The 17676-nt window shown below is 50.7% G+C and overlaps 2 protein-coding genes across 10 annotated transcripts in view; one reads left to right on the forward strand and one right to left on the reverse strand.

Annotated features, from left to right (window-relative positions):
- DHRS7B (dehydrogenase/reductase 7B) overlaps positions 1-1523 on the forward strand; it is a 52196-nt gene extending 50673 nt beyond the window's left edge. For 7 of the 8 annotated variants that reach the window (XM_023195002.2, XM_023194999.2, XM_023195003.3 and 4 more), the window contains one exon: positions 1023-1498. In XM_023195002.2, the coding sequence (XP_023050770.1) occupies positions 1023-1228 (206 nt within the window). In that variant the 3' untranslated portion in view covers positions 1229-1498. Of the gene's footprint in view, positions 1-1022 lie in introns of all 8 variants that reach the window. The other variant, XM_023195001.3, reaches the window with a different exon arrangement.
- A 6502-nt stretch (positions 1524-8025) lies between these two features.
- The window catches only part of TMEM11 (transmembrane protein 11), a 17383-nt gene continuing 7732 nt past the window's right edge, over positions 8026-17676 (reverse strand). For both annotated transcript variants that reach the window (XM_023195006.3, XM_023195007.3), the window contains one exon: positions 8026-8926. In XM_023195006.3, the coding sequence (XP_023050774.1) occupies positions 8410-8926 (517 nt within the window). In that variant the 3' untranslated portion in view covers positions 8026-8409. The remainder of the gene's footprint in view (positions 8927-17676) is intronic.

A 17676-nucleotide genomic window follows, 5' to 3' on the forward strand; every position in this document is an offset into this window, starting at 1 on the left:
TAATCCCAGCACTTTGGGAGGCTGAGACGGGCGGATCACGAGGTCAGCAGATCGAGACCATCCTGGCTAACACGGTGAAACCCCATCTCTACTAAAAAATAAAAAAAAAACTAGCCGGGCAAGGTGGCAGGCGCCTGTAGTCCCAGCTACTCGGGAGGCTGAGGCAGGAGAATGGTGTAAACCCGGGAGGCGGAGCTTGCAGTGAGCTGAGATCTAGCCAGTGCACTCCAGCCTGGGCGACAGAGCAAGACTCCGTCTCAAAAAAAAAAAAAAAAAAGTGGTTTCACATGGTCTGTGCTAGCGGCCTCTCCTGTGTGCCTGCCAGCTGGTCCTACTTTGCTGGCAAAATTGTCAAATTACTAGGGTAGAAGGAACATCAGTTGCTGTTAACCTAACACCTCCTTCTAATCTCTTCCAGCTGTCCCTTCTAACGCCTAAAACAAACTAAGGATTTCTTCCTGTTCCTCATCCAGTTAATACTTGACATCGAGAACAGGGACATGTGTCTGCTTCTGACTCAGTGAGCTTGTGCATATGGGCGTCAGTAGTCCCCAGCCACCTCTGTCTGGCCACCCTGAAGCCAGACTACCCAAGACAAATGAGGTGGCACAACATCCCTTAGTCTTTAGTTGTTCTAACAGGCACATGTTTCCCAGGTCAGGAAGCTGCTTTTCAGATGCAGTATGAGGGGCTCACTCTGTGCCTTTGCTGTGTACCACCATGCAGACAGACTCACTTTGGTTCCAAGCCCTAACTGGGATCCTCAGTCTACCTTGTTTCCACATCCCACCCCATTCTTGCTTCCCCCACTGACCCACATCCAGCTGCAAAATGGTTCCTCCTTTCCTTGGAGCATGGAATCATTAGGGGTGGTGGCACACCACCGGCTTCCTGGTCCGGGGAAGAGCTTCGCGGTGGGAAAGGCAGCAGGCTGACCTGACGGCTCACATCAGCTCCACTCCTCAAGAGGGACCTCTGCTTCCAAGTTAGTTCATGTGTTTCTTTTGTTTTATTTATTTTAGTTATGGACACCACCACAGCCCAGGGCCGAAGCCCTGTGGAGGTGGCCCACGATGTTCTTGCTGCTGTGGGGAAGAAGAAGAAAGATGTGATCCTGGCTGACTTACTGCCTTCCTTGGCCATTTATCTTCGAACTCTGGCTCCTGGGCTCTTCTTCAGCCTCATGGCCTCCAGGGCCAGAAAAGAGCGGAAATCCAAGAACTCCTAGTACTCCGACCAGCCAGAGGCAGGGCAGAGAGGCAGCACTCTTACGCTTGGTTACTCTACAAGGGACAGTTGTATTTGTTGAGACTGTAATGGAGATTTGTCTCACAAATGGGAAAGACTGAAGAAACACATCTCATGCAGATCTGCTGGCAGAGGAAGAGAACCAAAAACAGCAACCAGCTTCTTCCCGGGGTGAGGGGAAACACTTCAGGAATAAACATGGAGCTGGGGTTTAACCCTAAAAATAAGAAATAAACATCTCAAACAGTAAGAGTTGTAGTCTTCAAGGACTAGAACCTTGTGTCCTTTGAATTCTGGCCCTGCTAGCTCCTAGAAATTGTTTCAACTTTGGAATCAGAAGATGTTATGTCACCTGACCCCGCTGTTTTTGTATTTGACTTAAACCCTAATTGTTTCGGCAGAAAGACCACCTCCAGTACTCAAGGGAGAAAGCTGTAGTTTCAAGAAGTCAGTAGTCACACCCATTTCCAGGGCCCTGTGATATCTCATCCAACATAAAAACTGGGCCAGTATGTAATGGCTTATTGGCGTATCCCAAGGGATGCCGGCTTTAGCACCTCGTAGGAATTCCTGTTTCTCTCTTAACTCTCACTGCATCCCTGTAGGATGCCAGGCACCACTCCAAGCAGAAGGTGAACTTACTAAAGAGAGAGCAGCCAAAAGGGAGAGGAGGATGCTGCATGGCCCCGTGCATCCCTCTAGAAGTGAAACCATCAAATTGGCCAGCTGGGCAGATTCTACAGCAGCCCCTGGTCTGGTGGAAGTGAGCCTTTGTTAGCTGTGACTAGTTGGATCATAGCCAGAAAGAATGCCTGTTTCTGCCTTTCTGATTTAGTAAAAATACATGGTTGAGGCTCACTGAGTAGGTCAAGTTCATTTCTAGTGTTTAGGAAGAAACTTTTCCTATTATTGAAACAGAAAAATTGAAATGTAGGTCCACTGTAGACTTCCCCAAATTGGATTACAAATCTCCTATCATATCATACTGACATCTTGCACCATGTCCCAACTCTGGCCTTGTTGAGCCTGTATTTTATGACCATTATATAACATTGAGCGCAACATTTGTTTTTTTTTTTTTGAGACGGAGTCTCGCTCAGTTGCCCAGGCTGGAGTGCAGTGGCGCAATCTCGGCTCACTGCAACCTCCGCCTCCCGGGTTCAAGCAATTCTCCTGCCTCGGCCTCCCAAGTAGCTGGGACTACAGGCACACGCCACCACACCCAGCTAATTTTTGTATTTTTAGTAGAGGCGGGGTTTCACCACGTTGGCCAGGCTGGTCTCGATCTCTTGACCTCATGATCCGCCTGCCTCGGCCTCCAAAAGCGCTGGGATGACAGGCGTGAGCCACCGCGCCTGGCCTGAGTTTGTATTTTAAACAGCTGCCCTCGACAGATGATAAAAATGGCCACAGCCAGCCTTTGGTTAGGGTGTCAGAAGGTTTCAGGTTTCCTGGGAGTAGGAGAACAAATGGGTGATTAGATCTGGTGACTTGTCCCAGCTCCTAACGCTTCCTGGACGTTCCAGGAGCCTCTGGGTAAAATGTGGACACAGACATGATGGGTCTTTCTTCATTTTCCAGGTAAATTGTCAACCTCCCTCCTGACATGGAAGAGAAGGGTCTCCTTAGTGTTCACACTGGCTAGGCAAGAGCTGGAACTGAGACAGCAGCAGAACCTGTCTAAAGCTCAGCCCGAGTCTAAGGTTGAATGAAAGTGCCGAGCACACAGCAGGTTTCCAGGAAATGGCAGCAATGAAGGGCGCTGTCCCTCTAGATGGAGACGAGAGGACGTTTCTCCTTGGACGCTGTTGGCTGCCACACTCAGAGGCACCTGGTGTCCAGGTGCTGTCCTTTCCTCTCCGTTATATAACATGGTCAGCAACTGGAGGTTGTGATAGGCTGCCCTCAAAGAAATGCAAGTTTAGCAACCGTGTACTCCATCATCAGAAGACAGGAACGTCACATACGTTGTTGAGGTTGTTGGTTTTGGGGCCATTGTGACCTGACTCACAGCTGGGGTGCATGGAGCTTGGGCTGGCATTAAATATTTCTTAACCTACATACCACCTGTTAGTTGTAAGTGGTTGGATTGCAGCCAGAACGAACACCTGCTTTCATGTTGTTTTTTTTTTTTTTTTTTTTTTTTTGAGATGGCCTCGGCCTCCCAAAGTGTTGGGATTACAGGCGTGAGCCACCATGCCTGGCCTCTTTTTCTTTTTTTTTTTTTTTTGAGACAGAGTCTCGCTCTGTTGCCCAGGCTGGAGTGCAGTGGCATGATCTCTGCTCACTGCAAGCTCCACCTCCCGGGTTCATGCCATTCTCCCGCCTCAGCCTCCTGAGTAGCTGGGACTACAGGCGCCCGCCACCACGCCCAGCTAATTTTTTTGTATTTTTAGTAGAGACAGGGTCTCACCATATTAGCCAGGATGGTCTCAATCTCCTGACCTCGTGATCCACCCACCTCGGCCTCCCAAAGTGCTGGGATTACAGGCGTGAGCCACCGTGCCCGGCCTCTTTTCTGAAATGGAGTTTTGCTCTTGTCGCCCAGGCTGGAGTACAATGGCACGATCTCAGCTCACTGCAACCGCCACCTCCTGTGACTCACCTTCAAGTGATTCTCCTGCCTCAACCTCCCGAGTAGCTGGGATTATAGGTGTGTGCCACCATGCCCAGCTACCACCTTTCTAATTTATTAAAAATACACGGTTGAGGCTTACTGAGTAGGTCCAGTTCATTTCTAAAGTTCATTTCCTCCCAATTAAAGTGGTTAGCAACTGGAGATTGACGTGCTAGACCAGCCAGATCTCAATATTATTGATTGTTTACTTATCCAACATGCTAAAAAGCTCAAATCACTTTCTAAAACTTAACTTTATAAAGTTTATATTTTGCCATATAAACTATAACACAAACTGAAGAATTGTGAAAATCTAGCTAGATAAAGCTGTTTGCCAAAGGCGGAGTCTGAGGCCCACTGTTCTTGAGGAGGAGGTTGGCGAGTCCCAGAGGGGACCTGTTAAAGTCGCACCAACACCAGAGAGACGCTCTTCTTGGCCTCAGAGGCTGAGGACTAAAAGGGCCTGCAGCTGTGCTCTTTCATGTCCATGTTGTCTTGGGTCGCTGGAGTTCAGTGTCCCTTCCTGGAGACAGCAGTGGTTTGGATAATGTGGGACTTACTGAGCCTTTAGAATTCTCCCAACTTAGCAGCTGAAGCACCTTCCTGTGGGTGGGCCCCACGTGCACTGCTCCAAAGCAAGAAGCCCAGCCACAGCCTGGGTTCAGCTGATGGCCTTTGAGCAACCTTCATTGCTCTTGGATTTTCGAATCAGTGTTTGAACATGGACGTTGCCAGCAGGGTTAGTGATGCTGCCGTTCCACTTTCTCTTTTCTGTCTTTAGAGGGTTTTTGCCCCCTTCTCTTTCATCCTTAAATTCTGCTGGGGAGGTCTGAAAAGCATGATTTTTAATTGGTTCTGCCTTCAGATATCTGATGAAGTTCAAAGACACTTGCCACTTTGCTCTTTAAGCCCCTTGGTGTTTCACATCATGCCAAAACCAGAGACGGAAAAATAAAACCAATTAGCTTTTCCAAACAGCAGCACCTCCATGCAGTGCAGAGGGGCCGTAGCTGATTAGTGAATCGAAAAAATAGTGTACAGCCCTGGGCTCCCTGCCCACCTCCCAGCAAGTCTCCCTTCCTTCCCTCAGGGCCCAGCAGCTGCTGCACCAGATGTGAAAACTCTGGAGGGAGCTAACAGACCAGAACGAGGAGATGCAGTTTGATCAGTTGTCCTTTTACATAACGGCTCTTCACTCTTCTCTGAAATTGGGTGGGGATGGGTAGCTAAAACTAATTCACTAGATTAATGACACAATCTGTTCCCTAAAGTGGTCCATGTAGGACTCAAATTTAAGTGGATTTTGCAGAGGGCCCCGGTAACTTGGCCTTTGCCTTCCTCAGCAGTTACTGAATGCTGTTTAAAAAAAAGAAAAAAAAAAAAAAATGGCCAGGCACGGCAGCTCATGTCTGTAATCCCAGCACTTTGGGAGGCCGAGGCAGATGGATCACCTGAGGCCAGGTGTTCAAGACCAGCCTGGCCAGCATGGTGAAACCCTGTCTCTACTAAAAAGACAAAAAATTAGCCAGTCGTGGCAACCTGTAATCTCAGCTCACTCGGGAGGCTGAGACAGGAGAATTGCTTGAACCCAGGAGACAGAGGCTGCAGTGAGCCGAGATCGCGCCATTGCACTCTGGCCTGGGCGACAGAGAGACTCCATCTCAAGAAAAAAAAAAAATTATTTTTTGGAGAAAGGGTCACACTCTGTCGCCCAGGCTGGAGTGCAGTGGCAAGATCACAGCTCACTGCATCCTCAACCTCTGAGGCTTGAGCGATTCTCCCTCCTCAGACTCCTGAGTAGCTGGGACCACATTTGCGTAGCACCACATCTGGCTAATTTTCGTCTTTTTTTTTTTATAGAGACAGGTCTTGCTATGTTGCCCAGACTGGTCTTGAACTCCTGGACTCAAGTATTTAATGGTCCTCCTCCCTCAGCCTCCCAATGTGCTGGGATTATAGGCATGAGCTACTGCACTCAGCCTTCGAATGCTATTTCTTCAGAAGTACCGTCGCATATCACAGATGACCATAAGCGACTTGTCAGCAGCTCTGCCATGACTGATCCTCTAGGCAGGACCATGGCAGGAACAGAGAAGTCAGCACTGACAGTGGGGAGGGAGGCGCACTTCTGCTTCTCCTCGCTGCCAGCCTCAGGCACATGAAACCACTGCCTGCTGTCCACACCAGCACCTCATCCCCATCTCCCTGGTCAGGGGTCATGTAACTAAGATGGCATTTCAGAACCTGGGTTAATACATCCAACAAGAATCACTTGGCTCAGTGCAGCTTGGGAAACGGTGGAAGAGCTACCCGTTTGCACCTGGTTTCTACTTCGGGCGAGGGCTTCTGCTCAGCTGACTTGAGGTTGCCTCAACTTGTCTGGCTTGTCCAGCTTGTGCCTTCCAGTCAACTCCCCCATGAAATCTAACTTGTTGGCAGAGCACTTCCAGGCCAGGCATGGGGCTCCCTTTCCAAATCTGGGCATTATTTTAAAAAAAAAAAAAACCTGCCCAGCAGGCTCAGATGCCAGCACTGACACCTGAGGGGTCATGGGCAGCTGCATTTCAACTCACCCTGCCGTCGAGATGAGGCATGTTTTTCCGGGATCAGTTGTGTGGCTAAGGCAGTTCCCTCTTCACCATTATTCCAGGTGCCTAGAGACTGCCACGTAAACAATGGTGCACACTCAACACCGTCATGCCCCCAGCACTCAACTGAGTGATAAGTATTTCTAAATCTCTTGGAATTAAATCAAAGTTTCTTAAACTTTGTGTGGGCCACGGGTCCCTTTTAAAATCTTTAAAAGCTCTGAATCTCCCCTACAAAAAATGGCCCAATCACCCCTTGTGAAGCCTTCCCATGCACCCCTCCATGACTCTGTCACATTAGGTCTTCCTGATGGAGCTTTTAAAACTAGGTGAGAAACCACTTTGGCTATCTCTTAAAGATTGGCCTGGCTGGGCAAGGCAGCTCACGCCTGTAATCCCGACACTTTGGGAGGCCGAGGCGGGCAGATCACTTGAGGCCAGGAGTTAGAGACCAGCCTGGCCAGCACGGCGAAATCCCGTCTATACTAAAAATACAAAAATTATCCGGGCATGGTAGCACACACCTGTAGTCTCAGCTACTCGGGCCTGAGGCAGGAGAATCACTTGAACTCAGGAGGTAGAGGTTGCAGTGAGCCGAGAGAGATCACGCCACTTCACTCCATCCTGGGTGACAGAGCAAGACTCTGTCTCAAAAAAAAAAAAAGAAAAAAGAAAAAAATGATTGGCTTTCAGAAGGAGGTGCCACGTGGCTCTTCAGGAATGAATGGGCTTTAGGAAGGCAGGTGAAGACAGGGGCCCTAGCCTTTTTGTGGAAGTGATAATTTCCCATTTACCCAAGGCCTTAGAGCAAGCTTGTCCAATCACCAACCAGCAGCCCACGGGCCTCATGCAGCCCAGGACGGCTTTGAATGTGGCCCAACACAAATTTGTAAACTTTCTTAAAACATTATTTTTTCGCAATTTTGTTTTTGTTTTTAGCTCATCAGCTATCATTAGTGTTAGTGTGTTTTATGTGTGGTCCAAGACAATTCTCTTTCCAATGTGGCGCAGGGAAGTCAAGATTGGCCAACCCTGCCTTAGAGGAAACGTGGCAGGTGATGCAGTCTATCTTTCGGTGTGAGGGAGGAGCACTGAGGCCAGGGGGTGTTTCCAAGATCGCTCTGAGGGCTTTTCTGTCAGCCAAAGGCAATGGGTTCATAAACTCAGGGTCCACAGCAGGAAGAGTGTCGGTGCTTCAAAGAAAACATAGTGTTCAGATCTCTGAAGAGGGATCCTAGAGCCCAGAGTTCCCCACGTGAACCCAAATGGAGACCCAAAGGCCTCCAAGCCTCATCACCTTATCCTACCATGTTCCTGAACGGCATGGTAGCAATGCTGGCCTTTGGAATGATGAGGCCAATGTGAGCCAGGAGACTGCTCCTGGGCGGGGGTTGGCCCCAGGACTACCTCGGATCTAGGCTTGTCGTTGCTGTAACTGGTAACACTGGGCCACAGCTAAGAGCAGGGCAGGGTGGCTACCACAGCACCTGCTGCTTCCACGTACAAGCCGCCACCCAGAGCGGATGTGCAGCAGCAGCTGCAGGCAGACATGGAAAGAGAGAAGAGCAGGAGTTGAAATTCTCATAATTTTAATGGTCAATAGCTTCTGGTGGGCTCTGGATGGTATAGTTAAACAATAGACTTAAAGACCCCCCCCCAAAGCACGTCCACACCCCCTCAGCAGCGTCTGCCTCCATCAGCGTTCCACTGCCCAATTGGACTTCCACAGCCTCAGACCCCCCTCTTGGGTTATGGAAATCCACATCTTAGTGTAATGAGCTGAAAAACCCTGGGTACACCCGTGATCTGTTATTTTTTAAAAATAACAAATATTAAGCCAAACACCTTCCCAGGCTCTGCTGCCTCACAGAGTAAGAAACGTGACTGTGGCGATCTGAATACTCTGTTGTCTCTTGTGGGCCAGGTGGTTTTGCTTCGCTCCCTGTTCTACTGAAATCATACGGCATAGAGTTCGTAAATCTTCTTTACACAGTACACCAGGGCGGCCAGTGCTATCGTGTTGTGCAGTCTCTTTCTGTGCAGGTCGTCCTTCCGGACCAGCACCACTGGGGTGGAGGAGGTGAGCGTGTGCAGAGGCAGGCGCGACAGTTTATAGGCGTCGTACTCCACTTGGTACTTGCAGCAAGGGTCAAACTGCCAGGAGATCCCATAGAGGGTGCAGCAGGCCAGGCTCAGCACACCAGCGGGCAGGGAGATGTAGTGGGAATAATCTAAGGGCAGCGCCAACGGGGTGAAGAGACAGGCGGTGCCCGCCAGCACAGCCGTCTTGTGCAGACAGTTGCCCACAGTGATCCAGCGGGCCGTCTCGTCGCCGATGCGCGTGGGCTCAATCACAATGTACTTGTACTGGGCTTCCAGGGCCTGCTCCAGCTCGTACTCAAACTGGTCTTGGGCATTCTCCCCATTGTAGATCTCGTGCACAATGTAGCAGTCTGTGGCCGACAAGCTCACCCTTTTGATGGAGGGGGCAGGAGAGGGAGAGAGAGAGACAGGATGATTAGGCTGAGGAGCACTTAACTGTGTTTCAGTGCTGGGGGAGGTCTGAGCCTGCACTGCGGAGAGCACACCTCACTTACGTCCTCATCTCCTTTAGATCCCAACACAAGACAATAAGTAAAAAGTATTTTTCCTGAAATAGTGAAATAAGCCTGGGCGCAGTGGCTCACACCTGTAATCCTAGCACTTTGGGAGGCTGGGGTGGGTGAAACATGAGGTCAGGAGTTCAAGAACAGCCTGGCCAACATGGTGAAACCCTGTGTCTACTAAAGATACAAAAAATTAGCCAGGTGTGGTGGCGCATGCCTATAATCCCGTTATCTACTCGGGATGCTGAGGCAGGGGAATCACTTGAACCTGGGAGGCAGAGGTTGCAGTGAGCCGAGATCGCGCCATTGCACTGCAGCCTGGGTGACAGAACGAGACTCTGTCTCAAAAAAAAAAAAAAAAAAAAATTCAGATATAAAAAGGCAGAAAAAGGAGTACCTTGATGTTTAAAAGAACAAACACAGGCCTGGTGGTTAGCCTAAGGCTGTGGACCAACTGATCTGAGTCAGCAAAGGAGCCTAAAGGAGAAAGAACGATTGGCACAGTCACATGAGCACACACGGCAGCACGAGGCCAACAGCCTGAGAGCCGTTCTTAATCAGGGCAACTGCAGGAGGATTCTTACTGGAAACCACAGGCCTCAGGACAGATCATGCAAAGCCCTTGCCCTCCACATGGTTCCTAAGTGGTCATCCTGGGCCCGCAGAACAGAGGCACAATGGAAGAGCTCTGCCTTGGGCGAAATCCAAACTCCTTTGGCTCTCCTGGGAGGCCGGGCTGCACAAGCCCTGGGTGCCCTTCCCGGATGGCAGCAGCCTCCCGCTGCTCCCCACCGCGGACGGGAGAACAGGAGACCCAGGACACTAGCCCACTGCATGGGAAAAGCGACCCTTTCCCTGAATGAGGAAAAGACGGCACTTCAAGGACAGTAGTGGCCCCCAAATGTAGTGGGCAGGAGGGTCAATTGAGGGGCTTCAAAACATCCAGCCAGCAATGCCACCGATTCCGGCCCTGTAGGCCCAGGCCCCTGCCCCACCGGCAAATGCCACTCATTTGCATCAGAAACACAGCCACGGAGACCACACAAGGGGCTTTCCCCCTGGGACTGGGGTGCATGCCATGACCCCAACCAGCAGGAGATCCACCACATGGAAGGCTCAGCTCTGCAAGGCAAGGCCAGACAGCAGCCCCAGCAGTGACTGTGGGCCAAGCTGCATTTTAGGCAGTCTGGCTTTTCTTGCTGGTTTCAGGCCTTGCAGTCCAAATTTCCCACCCAAAGCAGAATCTTCTTCACCTGTGGCGGGCAGGCCTGAATACAGGGCTACCCACGCCTTGTCATTTTTCCTTGGTTGGTTTCAGCTGAGACAGATCTTGCTGCATCTCCACAACGCCACTCCGCATCCTACTTTTCCCTTATCTGCTCATCTGCGAAAAGTCTTTTAACTGAGCCCTGACACAGCTCTTGAGGCTGGATCAAGTTTTCCAACCCATGGCTCCCACGGCTGTGCAGAGCCATGTTCTGTCACATGCCTCAGTGCAAAGCTGCCCCTTCCCTCAGCACACCCTGGTCCCCGGGATGGTCAAACTCATCTGACTAAAGGACACGAGGCTCTAGGGACCTGCTGGTCACTGCTCCCCTGCCGGAGTCCATGCCCCTCCAACTGGGAGGCTCTGGCACAGTGTACTACGCCACACAAGGGTCAATGTGGCCCATCTACCTGAGGCTCTGACAGGAACTAGCTTCCTTTAGGGGCCAACAAGCAGCACAGCCCTCAGTGTGCGCAGACGCGAAGGTCCCGTCCGCCCGGCCTGTCCTGGCATGCACACCTGGCTGCTGTGCAGAGGAAAGTCGTGGGGAGCTGAGCCACCTGGCCGCTTGCCATAACATAGGAGCGCCAAGTGAAGACATTCATAACAAGCCACCCCAGAACCTCAGCCCAGCATGAAGGTAACTCCCTCCAGCCTCCTTCAAAGATGGGAGCAATTCCAAGTGCAGGATGGTGGAAATCGGACTGTCAGGGCAAACTTTAAGGAAAAAGAACAGGCAATCACAGTCCTTCCTACTACGGAGACTCCTCCCAGCTCAAAGCTTTCAGCAAACAAATAAGCAAGCCTAACAGGCAGGGTTTCATGCCGGCTGGATAAACAACTGCTTAACGATCTTATGTGGCCACATTAAAGATGAAAGTCATTAGTAATGGGCTGACTGTGCCCCCAAACATGGGGGCCCTACCCCCTGGGTGGGAACCACTTTCATAAAAGGCACTGGCTTGGACCTGGGCAAAGGGAACTCTTTATCCTGAAAAAGTCACTGTAACGAAGCTGGGCTAAGGCAAAGCCTCCTAATTCAATCATAGGCCCTAATTAAACTGCATGCACTGGGGAGAAATCAGTTCGCTGAGGGTGGGACAAGAGCCTCCTGAACTTGGGTTGCTGCCAAGCCGCCTGTGACTGTGTGCCAATGTCGTGGCCGCCTTGCCAGGGGTGAATTGATGAGCTGTTACTGTAAGACTGCATGAGCAGCTTCTGTGGGGAAAGGAGGGGTTTCCTTCTAAAGTCCTCGGTGGAGTTTTTCCATTTGGTCTTAGAGGAGAGGTGAGGGAGAGGCCAGCTGTTACTCCCAGGCAGGATTCAACAGTTTTTATTTTTGAGACAGGTTCCTGCTCTGTCACCCAGGTAGGAGTGCAGTGGCGGGATCTCTGCTCATTGCAGCCTCCACCTCCCGGGTTCAAGCGATCTTCCCACTTCTGCCTCCCGAGTAGCTGGGACTACAGGTGTGTGCCACCATGCCTGGCTGCATGGCTCATTTTAAAAAATTGTCTTGTACAGATGGGGTTTTGCCATGTTGCTCCGGCTGGTCTCGATCTTCTGGGCTCAAGTGTTCCGCTTGCCTTGGCCTCCCAAAGTCCTGGGATTAACAGGCATGAGCTACCGCATCCAGCCAGATTCAGCATTTTAAAAGCACCTACAGCAAACAAGCACACCTGAGGCAGGGTCTTCACTGGCGTTGGGGGGCTGAAGGCCGAGCAGTGCCCCCACATGCTCATATGAGAAATGAGTGGCAGCGGCGCAATGGGCTGGCTGTGGCCCTGGGTGTAGGGGGAGGGGCGGGGCCTCCACTCTCAGGTGGGAGCACTCCTGGCCAAGAGAACTCCCTTCTGGTCTCAAGGCCATCAGCCAAGAGGAGCAGAGAGGCCAGATAACAAGGTCGGGGTGGAGGGCCAAATCGTGTCCCCATCTTGAGACTGAAATGGAGTTGCTTCCAAGTCAGTTGTGCATCCTACTGACTGTCAAAGCCAGGCCAGGGACACCTGGGGCGGGCCCCAGAGGCAGGCTTCCTCCCTCAGGAACACTCAAAGCAAAAGGGAGGTGTTAAGCTGGGCTTACACAATGCTCTGGCCAACACCCAAATGCACCCTAGTCTGGTGCCCTTCTCTGCCCAGCAGGTCAGCGCCATCCTGAATGTACTGAAAACCACTGTTGGGCCCACAGAGGAAATTCCAGAAACCCCAGCCCCGGAACAGACTGCCCCATCTGGAAACACAGCAGCGGGCAGATGCCACCCCCTCATCCCCTCCGGCCCCCCTGCAAGCCCAGCTGGCACCCACATCTACCCAGACCCCTCTGCAGGCTCCATCGCTTGCTGGGACGGATGGGTGGGTGCATCCACGTATCCCAACCAGCCTAGAAGCAGCGAGAAGCCAAGGCCCTCCCGGCTGTCTCCCACCTCACTGCCACTGCCAGGTGCGGCCCGCCCCCCAGCACAGGGAGTGAGGAGACTGGGCATCCTCTGCCCTCGGCTGTGGGCAGTCCTATGAATGACACAGCCGTGAGCAAGCACGTGGACATGGGGGCACTCACCAGCACACATCCTGAGATGGTGGCATGGGTCTGCCCCCACCCGCCTGTCAAACCACGGCCCTGGCCTCCTGCAGCCTCGGCATCTTCATGTGGACCGGGCACTGTTGCTGCCCACTGTCTAAGACACCTATCCACAGCAGAAACACAAAGAGCATAAGCCATACTGCCTCCAAACAAAGGCAGGGTCCTGCACAAGTGTGCCGCCGCCAGAGGCTCGCCAATTCTGCTTTTAAAGTCAGTTAGGCAAAGGGAATCTCTGTTTCCACTGGGAAAGGGCAACACGTGAAGTCTAGGGAAATGGATTTCTAGGATTCCATAAGGCAACAGACCCTATACAGAGATGGCAAGGTTCAAACCAAAACACACACAGAAGCACACAAAGCTGCAGGATCCCTCTGTTGGAGATCACACGACCACGACCAGGCCATCAGCACCCCAACTTCCCGGTACACTGGTGGGAGCGGGGTGCTGTCAGTGCAGACACAGGTTTTTAAGCTGTCGCTGCTGGGTCCCTGGGTTCAGGTCTGCACTGCTGACACGGACTGCTGGACTTCTCTTACTTCAGAAACTCGTGGCCGTGACCAGGTGCGGTGGCTCACGCCTATAATCCCAGCACTTTGGGAGGCCAAGGTGTTCAGATCACTTGATGTCAGGAGTTTGAGACCAGCCTGGCCAACACAGTGCAACCGTCTTTACCAAAAATTAGCCGGGCATGGTGGTGCGCGCCTGTAATTCTAGCTACTCAGGAGGCTGAGGCACAAGAATCACTTGAACCCGGGAGGCAGAGGTTGCAGTGAGCCAAGAGTGTGCCACTGCACTCCAGCCTGGGTGACGGAAAGAAAAAAAAAAAAGAAACTGCCGAGTACTCCCAGGAGACAGCCACGTCCAGCCAGCACCTGAGCACCCAGCAGCCACCCATATATGGCTTGCTTCTGCTTGCGGGTCAAACGAAACCTAATGAAGGAAAGAACCCAGTCGGAAGGTTGTCTCAAACCACTGCAGATCATCACCAGCTGCCCTCCAACTCGTAAGGCCATGGGCCTAAAGACCTGGGCGACCTGAACCCTGGTGCATGGGAGATTTTTTTTTTTCCTTTTTTTTATTATTATATGGAGATTTTTTTTTTTTTAAAGTAAGAGCTAGTTGGAATCTTTTGAGCCCTGGGCTTCCTAAGGGACTGTATTTTTGCTTTTCATTGCAGGTGTGAGATGACCAATACGAGAGCAATTAATAGAGTCTATGTTTAAAAAAACAAAAAACAAAAAACAGAAAGACAGAAAGAAAAAGAAAAAGCAGCCAGGCGCAGTGGTTCATGCCTGTAATCCCAGCACTTTAGGAGGGCAAGGCGGGTGGATCACCTGAGGTCAGGAGTTTGACACCAGCCTGGCTAACATGGTGAAACACCGTCTCTACTAAAAACACAAGAATTAGCCAGGTTTGGTGGCACGTGCTTGTAATCCCAGCTACTTGGGAGCCTGAGGCAGAAGAATTGCTTGATCCCAGGAGGCGGAGGTTGCAGTGAGCTGAGATCACGCCACTGCACTCCAGCCTGGGCAACGAGTAAAACTCTGTCTCAAAAAAAAAAAAAAAAAAAAAGAAAGAAAAAGGTAGCAGCAGTAACAGCAAAGTCTCCAAGCGAAAGCAAGTTCAGGGGAAAAGGCAGGGTTCAGAAGAGTGTGTACAGTATGCTATCTGTAGTGATTTTTAAAAGTCGATTTGCTTTTATATACACAGAACATTTCTGAAAGGATACACAAAGATGATTTTTATGACTGGTAACTAGGGAGGGAACTAAGGGGTTCAGGAAAGAAAAGGGAGGGAGGGCTCTTTCTAGTAAATGACTTTTGATCCTTTTGAATCTGGCGTGATCTCTGGTACTTAAAGATCACCGACGGAAGTGGGTCTTAACATATGGAAGAAGAAAAGTAAAAGGATCAGTGTCGCTATCCTAAACACACCATGCCAGCACTGAGGTAGCTTTGGATTCTCTGAGCCTTTAGCGCTGGAAGCAGGGGTCAGCCAGTTCCAGCACCTCAGGGGGACTGCTGCAGACACTGAAGGGGACCGCCGTCTGCGGCCTCAGGACAGCTTGCAGGCACTTGTAAAGTGGGCGTCTTGAACTTCCCTCCCTCAGCCTTCAACCAGAGTCAGGCTTCAGGCCCTCATCTCTCCACTTTAGAGCCCAACTCAATCAGCTCTCGCAGTCAGCAAAGGAATCCCCTGGGAACACTAGCATTCCAGTTAAAAGGCGGCCACAGTGAAAGCTCGGCAGGGCAACTCCACGACCCCTCTGGGATGTGGCCAGCCTGTGCCAGCAGCCATAATCTGGAGGCATCTCCCCAAAAGGCAAGAGCTGCGCAAGAAAGTTAGAGCAGGACTGTTCGGTGAGAGCAAAAGATGACCAACAGGAGAGGGGAGAGCAGAATCGCGCCTCCTCCATGAGTGACATGAACGAGTTCCAGTGGCCTGAGCCAGGGATACAATTCTCACACACTCTAAGGTGGCAGAAGTCAGGGACGTGCCACTGAGAGCCAACTATAAAGACAGCGAGGGTGCTGTGGCGTACCTGGGCCACAGCGTCTCTGCTGCAGGAGGAGGCGGGCCAGGGTAACACTAGTTCTCTATCACACTGGGCGGGGAGCACACACGTCTGTCACTTTGTCTTTTTTAAAGTGTGGTAAAATACACATAAAATATTCCACCGTAGGCACTTTTAAGCGTACAGTTCAGTGGCACTAAGCACATGCACACTGATGTACAACCATCACCACCATCCACTTCCAGGATTCCTTTATCTTCCCAAACTGAAACTCTACCCATGAAACGACCCGCCCACTCCCCACCAACGCCAAGCCCCTGCAAACCACCATTCTACTCTCTACCCCCAGTGAATCTGACTACACAAGTACTTCATACAAGTGGGAGCATATATAGTATTTGCCCTTTTGTGTCTGGCTTATTCCACTGAGCATAATTAGTTTTCAAGGTTCATCCATACTGTAGCATGTATCGAATTTTCTTCCTTTTTAAGGCTGAATAATGTTCCACTGTATGCATAAACCACATTTTGTTAATCCATTCATCTATGATGGATACTTTGGTTTCCACCACTGGCTATTGTGAATAAAGCTGCTACGAACACGGGTGCACAAACATCTCTTTGATTCCTTGCTTTTTTTGGTGGGTATATATACCCAGAAGTGGAACTGCTGGATCATATAGTAATTCAACTTCTTAGTTTTTTTGAGGAAACTCCATACCGTTTTCCAGAGCAGCTGCACCACTGTACATTTCCACCAGCAGTGCACGGCACTTCCCATTTCTCCATATCCTCACCAACACTTGTTCTTTTCCGCTTTCTTTCTTTTGAGACAGAGTCTCGCTCCATCGCCCAGGCTGGAGTACAATGGCACCATCTCGACTCACTGCAACCTCTGCATCCCGGGCTTAAGCGAGTCTCCTGCCTCAGCCTCCCAAACAGCTGGGACTACAGGCATGCGCCACCATGCCCAGCTAATTTTTGTATTTTTAGTAGAGACGGGGTTTCACCATGTTGGCCAGGCTGGTCTCGAACTCCTAAGTGATCTGCCTGCCTCGGCTTCCCAAAGCATTGGCATTACAGGCAAGAGCCACTGTACCTGGCCTCATTTTATTTTTATTTATTTATTTGTTTGTTTATTTATTTTGTGGAGACAGAGTTTCACTCTTGTCACCCAGACTGGGGTGCAGTGGCATGATCTTGGTGCACTGCAACCTCCGCCTCCTGGGTTCAAGCGATTCTCTTGCCTCAGCCTCCTGAGTAGCTGAGATTATAGGCAAGTGCCACAACGCCCGGCTTATTTTGTATTTTTAGTAGAGACGGAGTTTCTCCATGTTGGCCAGGCTAGTCTCAAATTCCTAATCTCAGGTGATCCACCCGCCTGGCCTCCCAAAGTGCTGGAATTACAGACATGAGCCACCACGCCTGGCCTGATTTGTATTTTTTAATGGCAGCTTTACTGAGATAGAATTCACAGAGCATCTCCCCCATCTGAGGTGAACGATGAGGTGGTTCAGCACTTTCCCACAGTTGTGCAACCAATAGCACAACTGATCCTGGTGCATTTTCATCATCTCAGAAAGAAAACCTGTACCAATTAGCGGTCCCCTCACATCTCCCCAGCCCTCCACAACCACCAGTCTGCTTCCCGACTCTCTGGGTATGCCAATTCTGGGCACTTCATTTAAATGGAATCCTGTAATATGTGGTCTTCAGCAACTGGCTTCTTTCATTTTGCGTTATGTTTTTAAGGGCCATCATGCTGGGGCATGTTTATTACTTTTCACATTATTGTAAACATAACTTTTGATGTGTTTAACATATAACTTTAAAAAACCTAAGATAAGGCTGGGCATGGTGGCTCACGCCTGTAATCCCAGCACTTTGGGAGGATGAGGCAGGCAGATCATGAGGTCAGGACTTCAAGACCAGCCCGGCAAACATGGTAAAACCATGTCCTTACTAAAAATACAAAAATTAGCTGGGCGTATTGGTGCATATCTGTGGTCCCAGCTACTTGGGAGACTGAGGCAGAAGAATCACTTGAACCCGGAAGGCAGAGGCTGCAGTAAGCTAAGACTGCGCCACTGCACTCCAGACTGGGTAACAAAGCGAGATTCTGCCTCAATAATAATAATTTTAAAAACCCCTAAGACAAGATACATAAGACAAAGTACCAAAGGTGCTATACATGAAAATAGATCAGGCCCGGCGCGGTGGCTCACGCCTGTAATCCCAGCGCTTTGGGAGGCCGAGGC

This window comes from Piliocolobus tephrosceles, chromosome 16, assembly GCF_002776525.5.
Source record: "Piliocolobus tephrosceles isolate RC106 chromosome 16, ASM277652v3, whole genome shotgun sequence".
Taxonomy (NCBI): Eukaryota; Metazoa; Chordata; class Mammalia; order Primates; family Cercopithecidae; genus Piliocolobus; species Piliocolobus tephrosceles.